General features: G+C 38.5%; 1 protein-coding gene across 1 annotated transcript in view; it reads left to right on the top strand.

The window, feature by feature from the left end:
- The window catches only part of LOC119416657 (cadherin-4), a 390,454-nt gene that overhangs the window by 352,506 nt on the left and 21,590 nt on the right, over positions 1-16,358 (top strand). The window contains exons 7-9 of the mRNA XM_037683843.1: positions 2,791-2,942; positions 4,021-4,163; positions 14,524-14,855. Of these exons, the coding sequence (XP_037539771.1) occupies positions 2,791-2,942; positions 4,021-4,163; positions 14,524-14,855 (627 nt within the window). The remainder of the gene's footprint in view (positions 1-2,790; positions 2,943-4,020; positions 4,164-14,523; positions 14,856-16,358) is intronic.

The raw sequence follows: 16,358 nt of genomic DNA, 5'->3' as shown, positions 1-16,358 counted from the left end.
GTGTCCCTGAAAAGGACGTCAAGGCTCTCTTTTCTACCTCCTCCATGTACAGGTTGGCAACAATAGGAGAAACTGGAGACCCCATAGCACACCCATGTTTCTGCCTATAATATTGCTCCCCATATGTGAAGTAGGTTGACTGCAGGCACAGTTTCAAGAGTTGACACAGTTGTTCTGTGGAAAGTGTGGTCCTGCTGCTCAGAGTGGTGTCTGATTTTAATTTTAAACTGACCACCTCTACTGCATCATCAACAGGAATGCACGTAAAGAGTGATGTGACATCAAAAGAGACCATTGTTTCATCAGTCTCCATGATGACATCCCTCACCTTGTCCACAAAGTCCATGGTGTTCTGTATGTGGTGTTCTGAGCTGCCAACTACATTTTTTTGTTGATTTGCTTTGTTTTGTTGTTTTGAATGTCCAGAGGACCAGATTTAACTTTTTTAGAAAGCAAGTTTGGGTTTTTAAAAAGTTTCTGCTGAAAGTTTGTTCAATTCTTGCTGACAAAATACGCCTCAAACGAGTCATACACATCTCAAGCACTTCCATCCATCCATTGATCCAGTATCTTCTACTTGTCCTGTCGTTGGGTCACGGGGGCAGCTGCTTGAGCAAGAAGGCCCAGACATCGTTTTCCCCAGCCGGCTCTTCAGGGAGGATTCCAAGATGTTTTCAAGACATCCATTTATTTTCTGTACTTGTACTTAGACTCACAGGGAGCTCGAGTATGGGTAAAAGGTGGGTAAAAGGTGGGGTGCACCGCACATGTACCCAGTCCATAGCAGGTCCAACATAGAGGACACACACTCACATTTAACCTTTTATTTAAAGGTTTACACCCACTTGTGCCCAGAAAAACAATAAATTGTGCCTCTGGCATTTTGTTGAATGTTTACAAAAAGAAAGAAAGAAATGGCTAAAACACCAGCTATTTTAAAATATTATATTCATTTTTTATTCTCTTTTGCAACCTTAACACAGAGGTGAGAGAATCTGTGTTCTGTTTTGTGTTCCTTCTTTAGATTCTTGTGTTTCATGCCTTCCCCAGTATTTCTTCATTCATGTTGCCAGGTCATGCTTCACCTGTTCCTAATCCAAACCCCCCCCCAGGTGTTTGTCTTTATGTCTCATTAGTGTCCCTTCAAGCTCTGCGTCTTTGTGTTTCCTGGTTGTCCATGTATTGTGCTTCCCACAGTCGTTTGCGTTCTGTTCCTTGCGTCTCCTCGTGATCCCTATTCGTGTAAGTTTCGCTGCCACGTCAGCTTTTTGGTTTGTCTTATTTAATAAATTAATTATTTGTATCCCCGAGTTCCTGAAATCTGTCTGTACCTAAAGTTTTTGTTTGAAATTAAGCAAAACCATGTATGTCTCAAAAATGTATGCAGTATTTTAATTTTAGATAGAAACAGTCTAAAAATGACCCTCTGGGAGATTTGAGTCTCATGAGATCAGATTAATAAACGTAAATTAGCATGTGGTCGGAAAGCAGACATTGAGTAGATTTATAAATTAGCTACTTCTGCAGGCAGTCTGCTAACCTTGCACTGATCTATGGACACACACAGCCAGTTCTTTTTAATAATGACAAAATAAATCTCACACAACCAGCAATAAATCCTGGCAATTTGTAGATGAACACAATCCCAGAGAATCACACACGGGTAATTTAACAACTACACAGACGCCACTGTATCGACAGAATATACCATAGAAATGACAATAACCATTGTCATTGCAAGATAAGCTGTTAAAAATGTTTGACTGATACAGTTAGATTAAATTGTATTAATCACTGTCCACTTTATAACCTCTAAAATAATAAAATAACCTCCTTTTTTATATAAATGTCAAGTAAATTTCAGTAGGGGAGGCACGATGGCTCAGTTGGTAGAGCTGTTGCTTCTCAGCAAGAAGGTCACCGGATCAAATCCCTGCCAGGGGGCTACCTGTGTGAATTATGCATGTTCTCTCCGTGCATGCGTGGGTTTTCTCTGGGTACTGCGGTTTCCTCCCACAGACCAAAAACATGCATGTTAGGCTGATTGGTAACTCCAAATTGTGTCCTCTATGTGTCCCTGTGATGGACTGGAGACCTGTCCAGGATGTCTCTCACCTCTCACACAATGATAACTGGACATGTGCACCAGTGACCCCCATGATCCTAAAAGGAAGAAGTGGGTAAAGATAATGAATAGATGGATGGATGGATAAATTTCAGTAATGCTTAAAAGATTATCGGTAATATACATATTAGAACTTCAGCACCAAGGACAGCGTACATGAAGCAAATCATGTTGGCATTAAAGCCTAAAATACTGTAATATCACATTATTAGGAAAAAAAAACCTTTCCTGATAACTAACAAGCCCCCCCCCCCACACACACACACACACACATAAATATTTTAATCTTTTTATTCTGAGAATAAAGACATAAATAGACGTATAAACATCTAGATCAAATGTTTTCTCACCACCTTTTGCTCACGTAGGATTTCCAACATCTTCAAAAATAATGTCTTTAAGATCTTATGTATTTTTATTTTTTTCATGTTTAATTTGCTCAAATCATTTGTAAATGTGGCTCTTTATTTCACGCTGCTTAGATTAAAGAAGGCCAATTTGCCCTTCATAGCTAAGCTAATAGAAATGTTGTAAACATTAAGTCAATTCTAACTCAAATTTTAACAACTGGTATCTGTTTTGTTTTGCCCTTCTAAATAATTTCCCTCACCTTTTTTATCTCACCCTCCTACTGTTATCGACTCACTGCGGTGGGGATTTCACAGTCAGTGGCTGTGGGCCTGTTCAGCTTGTGTCTTGAGTGTGGGAATGTCATGGCCATGATCCTTTTCCTCACACTGCACTATGCCTGGGATCAAGCCCCACCACCTGCTGAGACAATCCCACCTCCTGCACTGCGGGGGAGAGATTTTACCTTGTGCTCTTTGACCCTCTTGATTTTATTTTATTCTCGACTTTGTACGTATTTGAAACGTATTCAAACATAAATAAGGAAACAAGCCGCATATCCAGGTACAATTCAGAGAACATAAAAGCAAAAATAAGGTCAAATCTATTTGAATAAGAATGGACACAATGCCTGAAGATATATGGCATCTACAGTAAAAAAAAAAAAAAGGCCCATTTGCTCAAACTGACTCTCAGTAAATGAAATCAAATTGATGTAGAAACTTTGTCGTGTGAGGCTTTAGTGCCACATGTCCACAGATGATGTTTCATATACGCAAGTGAGACTGCAGACAGGAAAGGTGGTGGCTACTGAACTCTGCACCACCAAACGAATGAGACATGGATGAGAGGAGCCACACAGGGATAAGAAAATGTATGAATACCAAGCACAGCGAGACGAGGTGAGGCGACACGAGTTGAGAGAGATCAGATATAACTGAAAGCATGAAATAAACAGACAACGACAAAAGCCAAAGAAGCCAGAACAGTTAGATCCAAGTGAAGATTGGGATTCAATCCCAGAGATGATCCCTTGTTCCTTTTCTGCTCTTTATCCCAGGACTGTCACCACCTGCTACCACATCGACTTTCCTGTTCATTGATCAGAGCCAGCAGCTTATTATCTGGTCTCTATTCATACGCAGGCACATTTGCAAACACGTGCTGCGAAACAGGCATGTATACCACTCATTCAGACAGTTTAGGTCTTTTCCAGCTTTAACCAAGCACTTCCTTGAAAAACGAGCTCGATAGAAGGTGCACACAGGCAGTTAAAGCAGTGCTTAAGCATAAAGGTAATTGACTTAACTGGCTGGTACACAGGAGTGAAAAATGTGGTGAAACTGACTGTAGGTTTCTGTCTCTGGAGAAAAAGTCAATGAAAAATGTAACAGTTCGAAGGTCAGGCTATTGTGTTTGTGTTTGAGGGAAGGGGGTAATTGAAGGCAATCTATGTTTCCACACATGCACACACAAAATATAGAATTGCTTGTAGATGCTTAAACGCCGTTGCTCACTTTTTCATTGATCTGTTCTTGTGTCTTCAGGTATTCAAAGTTGAACGACCCTGCTGACTGGTTGTCCATCAACAGAACCAGTGGTCAGATTGTGACCACAGCAATGCTCGACCGAGAGTCCGTCTACATTAAAAACAATATTTATGAAGCAACATTTCTGGCTACAGACAATGGTAAGAAGCTATTAATAGTTTTCTCTTTGTTTATTCTAACTTTATATCTTAACAAGGCCCTACTGATCATTTTACAGCCAAAAAGAAAAAATCCTATTTATATTTGTGTTTCTTGGCATTATCATTTATATTTTAAGGGGTAAAGAAAAACACACTACTATAACATTATATTCCATTTGTGCACTATAAGATTTAGGCTGAATCCTATTCCACCCCGTAAACTTATCCTTTAGCCATACAACAACCATTATACCATTTAGTTAACTGTAGCTGATATATTTTCTTCTTGGTAATATTTATTTTCCTTAAGTTTAAATAAATTGTATGCTGATGTCTAGGCTATGATCACACTGCAGACAAAAGTGGCTTGCATCCAAAAAAATCTGCCCATTTTTGACCCTTGAGGATTTTTTGACAAACTAAGCATAACAATTTATTTATTTTAACAGACCTACTTTCATATGTGGTTGTTAGAACCCTTGGACTGAGTCTAGGAGGCACAAGGTGCAACACAAATTGTAAACTAAACAAAAAGCTAATAACTTGAATAAAACAGCCCAATTTGCCTTTAGAATAATTTATTCTTTTAATAGTTTTGGGCGTTAAGAGGCAGAAGGGAAGCAATGAGCTTCAGGGTTTCCAAGGTCAAAACAACAAACAAAAGGATGCCCCTTCTGGCTAGAAAATTAAATCTCTTCTTATCTAACAAAACAAAAACTACAATTCCTGAGCTCCCTATCTGGCAACAAAACAGGAGAAAAGTTAATTAAAATGAAATGGCGGAGAACCCTTATCAAACTTCCCATCTAAGTAAAAGTTCTTAAGTAGAACTGTTCACGTAAGATCAGCAAGATCTTCTCAGAGCTGCTAAAACACTTTGTGCACAGACTTAAATTCAGAGTCAACCACAGCAATGCCAGTGGGGAAGAGGAAATGCCCAAGGAAAAGAGGGCCGTGGTGCTGGATCGCTGAAGCTTTTATGCAGTCCACTGATGAGGAGGAAGTGATTCCAGGTGTGCAGCATGGTGAGACAGCAAGCCTGTAAGCAAAGGAGGAGAAAGGTTGTAAGAGAACTCCTAGAAATCAGTGGATGTAACAGATGTACTAAATCAGATACATACTGGATCATTTTCAAAGTAACTACAGTCTGAAGGGTCATGTCACATTTCATCATACATCACTGAATAAAGGTATGAGGAGGAAGGTAAATGAAGATATTATCAGTGTCATGCAGTTTGAAGGTAATCGTTGAACAAACAACACATGGGTGATAATAATTTAGTCGGCTCTGTTTGCACAACATAACCAGAAGTGATACACACATGCTAACGTGTAGCTTTCATTTATAGTTCCATGAACACAGCATGTTGTGTGCGTCATTTACGTCTTTTTCTGTGTTCACACTGGAGTCTGCTAAAGGTCACATTTAGAATATAATGAAAATTATCACACAAAAAATTTGATCTTTGAAAAAAAAAAGATCTGAACTGAGCATTAATACTTGCAGATTTAATGTAGTTTTAGTTTAATGCAAAAGATAGCAACAAAAAAAAAAAACATATGGGTCACATATTGACAAAAACAAAACAGGATTTGTGACACTTATGCCTGAAGTGAAAATGTTTTAGATTGAAACTGCAGACAAAAAGCTTTTTTTTTCTTTGCCAAATATGGGTTTTTACTGTCTCATCTACAGATATTAAAAAGCACTGGTTGAAAACTGATGGCATATTAGATTTCAATGAGGCGTCCTAATTTGTAATGGAGTATTTTAATCCCTAAAGTTTGTGATTTGACATAAAGAGCCATAATAATAGGAGCTAACAATAGAAATAGGAAATTGTTACAATTACCGTAATTCTTGGGCTACAGAACGCACATGTCTTTAAGCCGCACATACTAAATATAAGATAAATCATAAACTTTCCACGTTGTAGATTTTTTGTTAGTTTTTAAAGCCGATGATCTTAACCAATGCGTACAAATTTGACCAAACAGTTTAACTGATGTATCGCTCTGAAATTATTTTGACGCCCAGAATCACAAAAATTATCTAACATAAAAGTTCATGCTCAATAATCCAGGTAAAAATCCAAAAATGTTCAGTCAGGTCATCTGGATGGTTCTTTTATTTTTATTTTTTTTGCTGAGACGTTTTGTCCTTCATCCAAAGGACTTCTTCAATCTGAGGAGCCACCAAAACAAACTGAGTCCCACAAACAGCACACTCCCATAATAAAAAAACAAAACAGTTTGCTGGTGATAATATGGCCTCTGGGGCCCGCCCTCTCCTCCATCAACTCCTAAAGAGAGTAAAGATATCTAATTTCTATATCTTCTAAATAGATTTTAAGTTTTGGGTATCTTGATTTTATTGATTTTAAAGTATTTTAGTATCATGTATAAATGTGAGAGTGACTGAATAACTCAAAAACGTTCAATACAAAATAACTGAATAACTGACTAATAATAATAACTGACTGAATAACTCAATTCTAAAACAAAATTTTACTTGAGCCTCATCAAACCAGAATATTTTGTTAAAAATGAAAGTATCATGACACACAGCATCTGAGGCTGTTCATCTAAGCTTGACTCAAAGAAACACCTGGATCCACACAACTGGTCACATCGCTGTTCCTCTTTGCTTCTTTAAATTCATTCAAGCCTGCCTCCTCCTTCCCTTTGCTGAAAATTTGTGTTGCATATTTCATTTGTTCCACCTCAAAGTTGAAACTTAAGCTTAACCAAGCACAAACTCAATCACAGCAAACAAATAAGTTTCTCCCTTTCTTTCCTCGAGTAGGAAATTCCTTTTTCGCCCTTCCAAATTGCCTTATCAATGACACACAGAGCTCGGGTGTGTGTACTATAACTTGAGCCAGCCGTGGGACTTTGTTGTATTTATAATTGTTAGCATCTGGGTGTGCTCTCATGTGCAACACTTTTATGTGAACTTGTGTTTTTCTGTGCAGTCATTTGTGATGATTGAAAACGTCAGTAACTTTCTGCCTAGATGCAAAAAGAATGTGGTTTATAGGCTGACAAGCTAAAGCAAATTCAGCATTTCTGATTTGTCTTTCCTTGTTGCCCTTTGAGTTTCTTTAAAATCACCAAATCTTACTTTTTTAAGCTCTTGTTTGTACGTTTTCACCTGACCAAGTGTGCAGTTTAGCCAGTATTATTATTCAATTTGGCTGATATTGGTAAAATGGTAACCGCAAAATATGAGGTGCATCAGTTAAATGTGTTTGTGTGTGTGAGTTTATTAATGTTGTAGTGAGCAGATTTGTCTCTCAAGGTGTTTCTGAACTGCCAGATGCTACAACATGAGGGGGGATTATAGTGAGAAGCTCTATAAATCAGTATGAATACTAGGTGGGACATGAAAAGGTACTGTCAGCATGGTGAGAAGTACACTTTTTTGGCAATGTCAGACCCCATTTGGCTTTTTTTTAACACCTATAGTGTTGTTTTTGCCTGTGTGTTCATCAATGAGTGTATTGTCGGCTGCTAGGAGTCTTTTGACCGTGCCTGGCATCTCTCATCCACCATCAAAAAAGGGAGTTTATACAAATCCTCTGAGGAATTTACACAAACATAATTATTTATTTAGCAGGGTAAAACCCACATAATTCTCCTATCAGCTGTAGCAAGCTGCTTCCACATGTCTCCCATACATGGCTGGGATTAACCAACTAGTGTGTGTGCAGTTTTGTGCTTATGTGCATGTTTGTACATGTGCAAGAAGTGTTTGAAGCATGTGTTTTAACATGTATGTATGCCTTTGTTTATTGCTTTGCTTTAAGTACCATCATGTCTGAAAAAAGCAGCAATATTTATGAATGTTTTACCGTTTATTAGTGACTCCCAAATATAATTGAAATGCGCTGAAATCTTTTGAATTATCTTATATTGTTAGAAGATCTGGTTTATAGAGTATGGCTTCATGACTGTGTCTTATAGTTAAATAAAAAGTCAGTTAACTTCCTAAGACCCGAACTCTTGCATATGTGGATGTCAAGTCCTAGGAGGTTACTAATGTTATTTATCTAAGGAGCCAGCAGATTTTTAAGCAGGAAATCTGATCAATGCACGTCTATCTTGGGGGGGTGTTCTTGTGATTCAATGAAAGTATGGTACCTCATTGGTCAATAAGGTGACTTCTGGTCACATGGCAACAGCGTGGGGATTATAGGTGTTTAGTATCAAAATTGGAACCATGAGCGAGAGGTACATGAGCATTTACTTTGTGTCACAAAAACCTACAGCTACAGTATATGAGAGCCTGGGTGTGTCAAATGAAAATGTTATTCTGCAGCAGGAAGCTTGGTGGTTTATCAAAATAAAATATAATTTAAAGAACACACATAAATTAACCTCTTCTGTGTATAAGCGGTGGAGTGCAAAGCATGAGAAAAAAAAAGTAGCAGTTTATACACCAGCAATTACAGTAATGTTGTCCAAATTAAATTGTTACTGCTGGATTATAATTTTTTTGTGGTGGGGGGGGGGGGGGGGGGATGCAGTAAAAGTCAATACCTTCAACAGAAAAACTACATTGTGTTATAGCTTCTGAAATTAGAACGAGATTATCATTTATTTATGTTACAGATGATTAAATTAGCATCTTCATTTCATTTTGTTTTTGTTGGTGAGTTGTGGTGATAGTACATAAACGGCCAAAGTGGGTTTTAAAATTGGATCATTCTGACTGTAAATGACTGTATATACACAAAAGTTCATGATCTGGTCTTGCTATTTGTGTCAAAATGTTTTTAGTATTAAATAAAACCTTTAGGCACTTACTTATTTTTACTTTATCATTGCTGGTTACCTGTAACAAAATTTAACAGAGCAGATCTAGCTACCCCAAATCTACACATTCTCAATAAAAGGAGCAGCGTGAGTACACATCAACATTTGAAGTGCTGTTTTGATTCGTTCATTGAATTGGGCTCCAACTGATGACATCTCATGAGTACAAAAGTGCACACATACTGAAAACAGCCTATATTTTGTGGGACAGTTGATTAGTAATGCGAGGCAGGTGGGGGCTCATGAACTGGAGCAGGGGCAGCTGAGGACATCTAATGGCCATTCCAATAACAAGCTAAATCAAGAACCTAATCAAATGCATCAAAGTTCATGCTCAATCATCCAGGTACCAATTCCAGTAATGCACAGTCAGGTCATCTGGACAGTTTCTTTTTTGTAGAAAGACACTTTGCCCTCTATCCAGAGGGCTTCATCAGTCTGAGGAGCCCCAAGTAAACTGTTCCCTCACCAAGCAGTACACTTCTTAAGTGGACCAACCAGTTTGCTGGAGATAAGATGGTTTCTGGGGGCTGTCTTGTCCCTCGTTGACTCCTCCCAGGCAGGCAGCCACAGCAGAAACTGTCCAGATGACCTGACTGAGCATTACTGAACCTAATCAAATCTACAAAGAAACCTTAAAAATCCAGAGAAGATTAGTTCAAATATAAATGTTTTTATTTATTTAGCTGTGTTTTCATGTAGGGTACCTCTCTTCAGCAGTCAGTGGATGAAAGGTGGGATACACCCTGGTCAGGTCACCAGCCAATCACAGAGCCTGTCTCAAAACAACAAAACCAAACTCCGAAGCCATGACAAATCTTCTGACTTATTACCTATTTCTTTTGATTTATTATTTTAAACTCTAAAATGAAGTTCATGGTAAAATACCAGTGCAAAACAACTTTGCAACACTGGGGCCAAGATGGTGTAGAGGTAGGGCAGCCAACCTGGGACCAGACAGCCGAGGCTCAACCCCCCATCATACCCACATGTTGTGGTGCCTCTGAAGACACCCAGTCTCCAACTGTCCCCTGGGCATGGGCATCAGAAGCATCATTAATGTGGGGGGCGGGGACACTATTCTGTGTGTGTGTGTGTGTGTGTGTGAATGCACACCAGTGTGCAAAAAATTGTAGGCCTACAATAGTTTACAAAAAAGCAACATTTCTTCTAGATTTGTGTTTATGTGTTTAGATGTTCTTGATTTTATATGTACAGCACTTTGTGGCAGCTGTGGTTGTTTTAAAGGGCTTTATAAATAAAGTATTATTATTATTATTATTATTATTTCCTTACTTTAATTCCATTTAAAGCATGTTTCTCACCAAGTTTGTGTAAATTCAGCTGTTTTAAAGACATTTGAATTTTAATGCACTTCTGATCGGCACTATTTGTGTTTATAGAGAAATAAAAAATATTGCCACTGGACTTTTTTACTTGTGTTCAACACTACTCATCTAAATGATGTTTCTCGTGAAGCTTGAGGACAATAAGGTGTGGGGTTTTAAAGACATTTCAACTTTAATGCACCTGAACACACAGCGTCTCTTACACCTGCAGCCTCTTACAGCATCACAGTTACTGCTAAGCTAAGATGCGCTGCACTTCTCTCAAAGCATCATCCTATATGTTTATGATCAACCCCCCGGTCAACAACTGCCAGCAGTAAGCTCGCTAAACTGGCGAGCGATCAACACAGAGGTGCCTCCATCTCCTTCACCTGTGCACATTTTCTGCAGAGGCAGGAGACGCACAGGAAAAACAGTGCAGGTTGGTGGAGAGTTGGAAGTAATCAGGAAAACCTGGAGTGGATTTTTAGTGGTTTGAGTATTCTCCTATTATTCAAGTGGAATGGATTTGTTCACGAAGAAAGAGAAACAGCGCTGACTAATGTTTTATAGTAAAAGTGGGGGGTCCAAATGAACTTTTTTTTTTTATGTGGAGGGGACACATCCCCTTCACATTTAATGGTTGCGACGCCTATGTCCCTGGGCACCCACATAGCCGCACCGCCCCACCTGGATGCATCCCACATGTGATGGGCCAAATGCAGAGAACTAATTTTGCCATTATATGGGAACATACAATGATGACAACACATAGCACTTTTTTATTAAGTAACAATGAAACATCATGGAGGAAAAATCAGTCACAGTGCGGCAGCAGTTTATCAATTTAGATAGAAATTCAGATACCCTATTTTTAAATATGTTCTTCCAAATAGTTTTTTATTTTTGTGCGCAGTGCAGGGTATTGTCAATAGCTACTGTACTGTATATCAGATTTTAAACTGCAACATTTTATTGGTTTTGATACATAAAACAAGCTATCCAAAGTTTTACATGCTTCTAAAGACAAAAAAATGTTGTATTTAATGGATCTTTATTAATTCAGTTCAGTTTATTTATATAGCACCAAGTCACAACAGAAGTTGTCTCAGGGCACTGAACAAAAACATCCACATACTTTATAAATCCAATTAGTAAAAGTTATCTATCTCCAGAAGCCAGCAGGTTGCACTGAACCTTCACTTCATTGCAGTCTCCCATCCTGAGCAAGCACAAAGGCAAACATATGCCCTCAAAAAAATGCATTTGACAATTGAGAATGTTTCAAATCCTATTTTAAAAAAAGTATATGTACATTTTGCAGTTGTACCTAATATAACTCCAAATATATATGTTGTCCTGACAGAGCTCAGACTATCAGAAAATTACCTTTTAACCCATCTAGAGTTTTTTAATCGTAGCAAATTTCTTGCTCTGTTGCTGCACTTAATTACCAAATCTGCGAGCTTTGCATAAATCTTTGTAAATTACTTTGCCATTATCTGATCCAGAGATGGGCCTTGAGGTCACTGGAGTCCATGCAATGACTCTGCCACTGGGGCATGACATGGAAATGACTCATAATTGGAGGCAGCTAGGGGTCGTCACCCCCTGGCACACACTCAATAAACAGCTCTGAGCTTTGCACTCCTAGGCTTCATCCCCTCCCCCACACCCCCGTTCTTCTGTGCCACATTTTGGCTCTGCACATACACATTTACACATCTGCTTCCACTATCTCACTTCCTGATTGTTTAAAGTGTCTATTCTTTATTCCCAATTTTCTGTAAATGCTGTTGCTGATGGCCTGTTGCTGTGTTCAATCAATGCAACGCCTTCAAAATTGTGTCTGTAGATGAGGGGAGAGTGTTTCTATGTGCAGCAGTGCATGTTATTGCAGTCCAAGGCTGACAGAATTGTTGTTGAAACAGTGTCTGTAATAGCCTGCCTAAAGAAGCATCAGAGCAAATTTCACCAGTCGCCTCGAACAGTTTAGTTTCCTCTCCTTTAAAATCTGGGATCAGAGCCAACATTTCTGGGAAATTCAGAGTCATTTAACCCAAAGTTGGAAGAGCTGCTAATCAGCACAACTGTGCTGCAAGAATTGCCATGTCAAAGTTACTCAGTGTTAAGCAGATAAAATTACAACCTTAAACATTTAGGAGAGTTTGACCTGCTAACTCGATTATAAGAATGATGCAGAACATGTTCATGAAAAACAAAGATCTACCATTTTATATGACAGAGACTAAGATCATCTTTTCTTAAGAAATTACAGAAAGATAACCCTTTTTCCCCTTCTTCGTCTTCTTCTTCTTCTTCTTTTGGCTTTTCCCTTTTCAGGGGTCTCCACAGCGAGTCATCCTCCTCCATCTCACTCTGTCCTCACTCCATCTACCTCCATGTCCTCTCTAACTGCATCCATATATCTCCTCTGTCTTTTTCCTGGCAGCTGCATTTCTAACATCCTTCTACCAGTATACCCACTGTCCCTCCTCTGGACATGTCCAAACCATGTCAGTCTGGTCTCTAACTTTATCTCCCAGTTGTTCAACCTGTGATGTACCTCTGATGATCTCATTCCTAATCGTATTCATCCGTGTCACTCCTAAGGAGAAACTCAACATCTTCATTTCTGTCACTTCCAGTTCTTTCTCCTGTCTTTTTGTCCACATCTCTGTCTCCAGACTTTGCAACATAACTGGTTTCAGTACTTTCTTATAACCTTTCCTTAGACCTTTGCTGTCACCCTATTTTCACAAATCACTCCTGAAACATTTTTCCATCCACTCCGTCCTGCCTGGACTCTCTTTTTCACCTCTTTACCCCATTTAGGCGACGGCTGTGGCTGAGTGGTTAGAGCAGTTGTCCTCCAATGGGAGAGTTGGGTGTTTGATTCCACCAGCAGTCACATGCAAAAGTGTACCTGGGCAAGACACTAAACCCTTCATTGCTTCTGATGTGTGTCCCATCAGTGAATGAATGTGATAAAGCACTGATTATTCTTTGTACAGACCTAGTAAAGTGCTGTGTGAATGGGGACACATATTGTATTGTAACGAGCTTTGAGTATCTTGATAAGATAGAAAGGTGCTATATAAGTGCAGTCCATTTCCCATTTTTTTGGACGGTGAACCGCAAGTACTTAAGTTCCTGCACCTTTGTGACCTCTGCTCCTGGTAGCTTCATTGTTCCACTGGCCTCCATCCCATTTACACACATATTCACTCTTGCATCAGCTGACTTTTATTCCTCCTCTTTCGAGTACGTACCTCCACATCTCTATGTTCTCTTCCACCTGCTTCATGTTCTCACAGATATACCAGTAACCGTTTCAGTCATACATTGAAAATATTGATATGCACAATCTTACACAATATTTCTGTTTGTTGAATGATCTCTTAGCCCTTAACATATGTGCTGTACATGACCTTCAGCTACTACCACAAAACATTTTAGTAAAATATCTGTAAAATTCCCTGAAGCGTAGTTATTTTTTCAATAGGTTAAGGTCAATTTGCCTTAGGGCTCTCCTGAATTAGTTTTTTAACATAAATAATAATTTGTAGATGGCATGTCAGTGACTACTTTCTGAAAATTTCATTAACATTTTGTTTAGTGATGAGTGGCTTTTTTGCCTTTGGCTGGGGGTGATCATGAATATAATATAAAAACACAAATACACTCTTCAAAGAGTTCATCTTTCAGAAATGCACTGATAAAACTGCAAGAAGAAGCACCTCTATGTCCAAAACCATAGATGACTCATGGTAGTTTGTAAATACACAAGAACAAAACCCTGTTTTGTTGCATTACAGTCATCATTATTGGACCTAAGCCCTCTTCGGGTGAGTGAATGTGCTGTGTCTGCACCTGGATCGACTGTGATGGGTACGATTTAGTTTTAAGGCCAAAAGACGAACAAAAAAGTAAAACTTGTCAAAAGTATTTCTGTCAAAAGTTTTAAATGCCCTCTTGTTTTGTAGTATTCACATCTTTAAGATCATTGTGAATGAGCAATGCTCATTTATGTCTCCTTCGTGCCAATTCTTTTTTTTTTTAAATCCTACTTCATTATTTTTTACCTTTCCATTGTCTGCCTTCAGCTTCCTCTCTGTACCCCCTTCACTGAACCCATCTTCTCTTGTCATCTTTTCCTGCTGTCATGATATAATGTTTTTTCTCTCTCTCTGTGTCTCTGTTCTTCCTCTCAGGCTCTCCTGCAGCCAGCGGCACAGGCACGCTGCAGATCTACTTGATAGATATTAATGACAACCCCCCAGCGCTCGTACCCAGGGAGTCTCAGATTTGTGAAAGGATGAACAAGAACGTCAACGGTGTCAACATCACCGCTGCAGATGCTGACATAGATCCCAACGCTGGACCTTTTGTCTTCGAGCTGCCCAACTTCCCCAGCAGCATCCGACGCAACTGGACGATTTCACGGATCAGCGGTGAGGAGGTGTCACAAAAACAACCATTAACCGAAATAAAACGTTTTAAATCGTGCTCTTTTGAGTTAGATTATATCATATCCTTAATGCCAGTCTTAAAAGTTATTTAAAAAATAAAGATGGAGATAAGTTTTGCAACTACAGTGTCTTTTAGTGGAAATTATGAGAGGAGCAAAATCATTTAAGCACCTTTCATTTAATGTAAAAGTACTTTGTTTAATAGGAGAGGACCTACAAGGATTTTTCTAAATGGTTTAAATCTTCTCAGGTTCACATGGACACATGGAAAGTGTGTTTTTTGTTTGTTTTTTCTCTTCCTAACAGTGATGCTACAAGCTTGGCCACGTTTTGTGTGGAAGTTTATCCATCCTGTTTAGCATAAACCTCCTCATTAAGCCAGACTGAATGAGAAATGTTGAGTTCAGTTACAAAGGTGTTGAGGATTTACAATCTGTCATGTCTGACTGCTGAAATGATGATGCCTAAGATGATCCTCACTGCTTGTTGCTTGCTTGGCTCGACTACTGCAACTCCCTCTTTACTGGGGTCCCCGGCAAAAACCTTCAGAAGCTTCAATATATTCAAAACAGTGCAGCCAGGATTTTATTGAGAGCTTGTAAATTTGAACATATTACACCCATTCTCCATAACCTCCATTGGCTTCCTGTCCCTACAGAATTCAGTGCAAAGTTGCTCTCATTACCATCAGTGTTTAAACTGAAATTCACCAGATTATCTGAAGGACCTTCTTGCTCCATATTCATCCACCCGGTCCCTACGATCACAGAACAGTCATCTCCTTCTCCTTCCACGGACTAAATTAAGGACCATGGGAGATCGGGCATTCTGTGTGGCTGCCCCCCGCCTCTGGAACTCCCTCCCTGAATATCTGAGAGCTCCACGATCATTGAAAGGTTGAATGAATTGACTGACTTTAAAAAAAAGCTTAAAGACTTTTCTTTTAAAGCAAGACTATTCTGCCTCCAAATGATTGTATCACTGATTTTAATTGATTTTAGTTGATTTTATCACAGATTTTAGTTGATTTTATCATTGATTTTAGTTGATTTTATCATTGATTTTAGTTAATTTTTATCACAGATTTTAGTTGATGCTATCATTGATTTTTAGTTGATTTTATCATTGATTTTAGTTGATTTTATCATTGATTTTAGTTGATTTTATCATTGATTTTAGTTGATTTTATCACAGATTTTAGTTGATTTTATCACAGATTTTAGTTGATGCTATCATTGATTTTAGTTGATTTTATCATTGATTTTAATTGATTTTATCATTGATTTTAGTTGCACTCTGTAGCACTTTGAGATTTTTGTTAATGAAAAGTGCGTTACAAGTTAAATTCATTATTATTATTATTATTATTATTGTGCATTTTATTAGGTTTTTTCTACATTGTTTAATTGTATGAATGCTGTCAAAATGTAATGCTGTTTTCTTGTTCATAGTTTATTTTGTAGTGGACTAGGCCCATGTCAAAAACTAAGTCTAAGGTCAAAAGTCTTGACCTTGAGAACCTTGTGGGATGGGAACTGTCATTTCATTGATTTGAATCCAGAAATACAGGTTCACCC

This window comes from Nematolebias whitei, chromosome 11 (genome assembly GCF_014905685.2).
Source record: "Nematolebias whitei isolate Nwh7 chromosome 11, NemWhi1, whole genome shotgun sequence".
NCBI classification, from domain to species: domain Eukaryota; kingdom Metazoa; phylum Chordata; class Actinopteri; order Cyprinodontiformes; family Rivulidae; genus Nematolebias; species Nematolebias whitei.
Note: the sequence above shows the minus strand (reverse complement) of the source record. Positions and strands in the feature narration are given on the sequence as shown.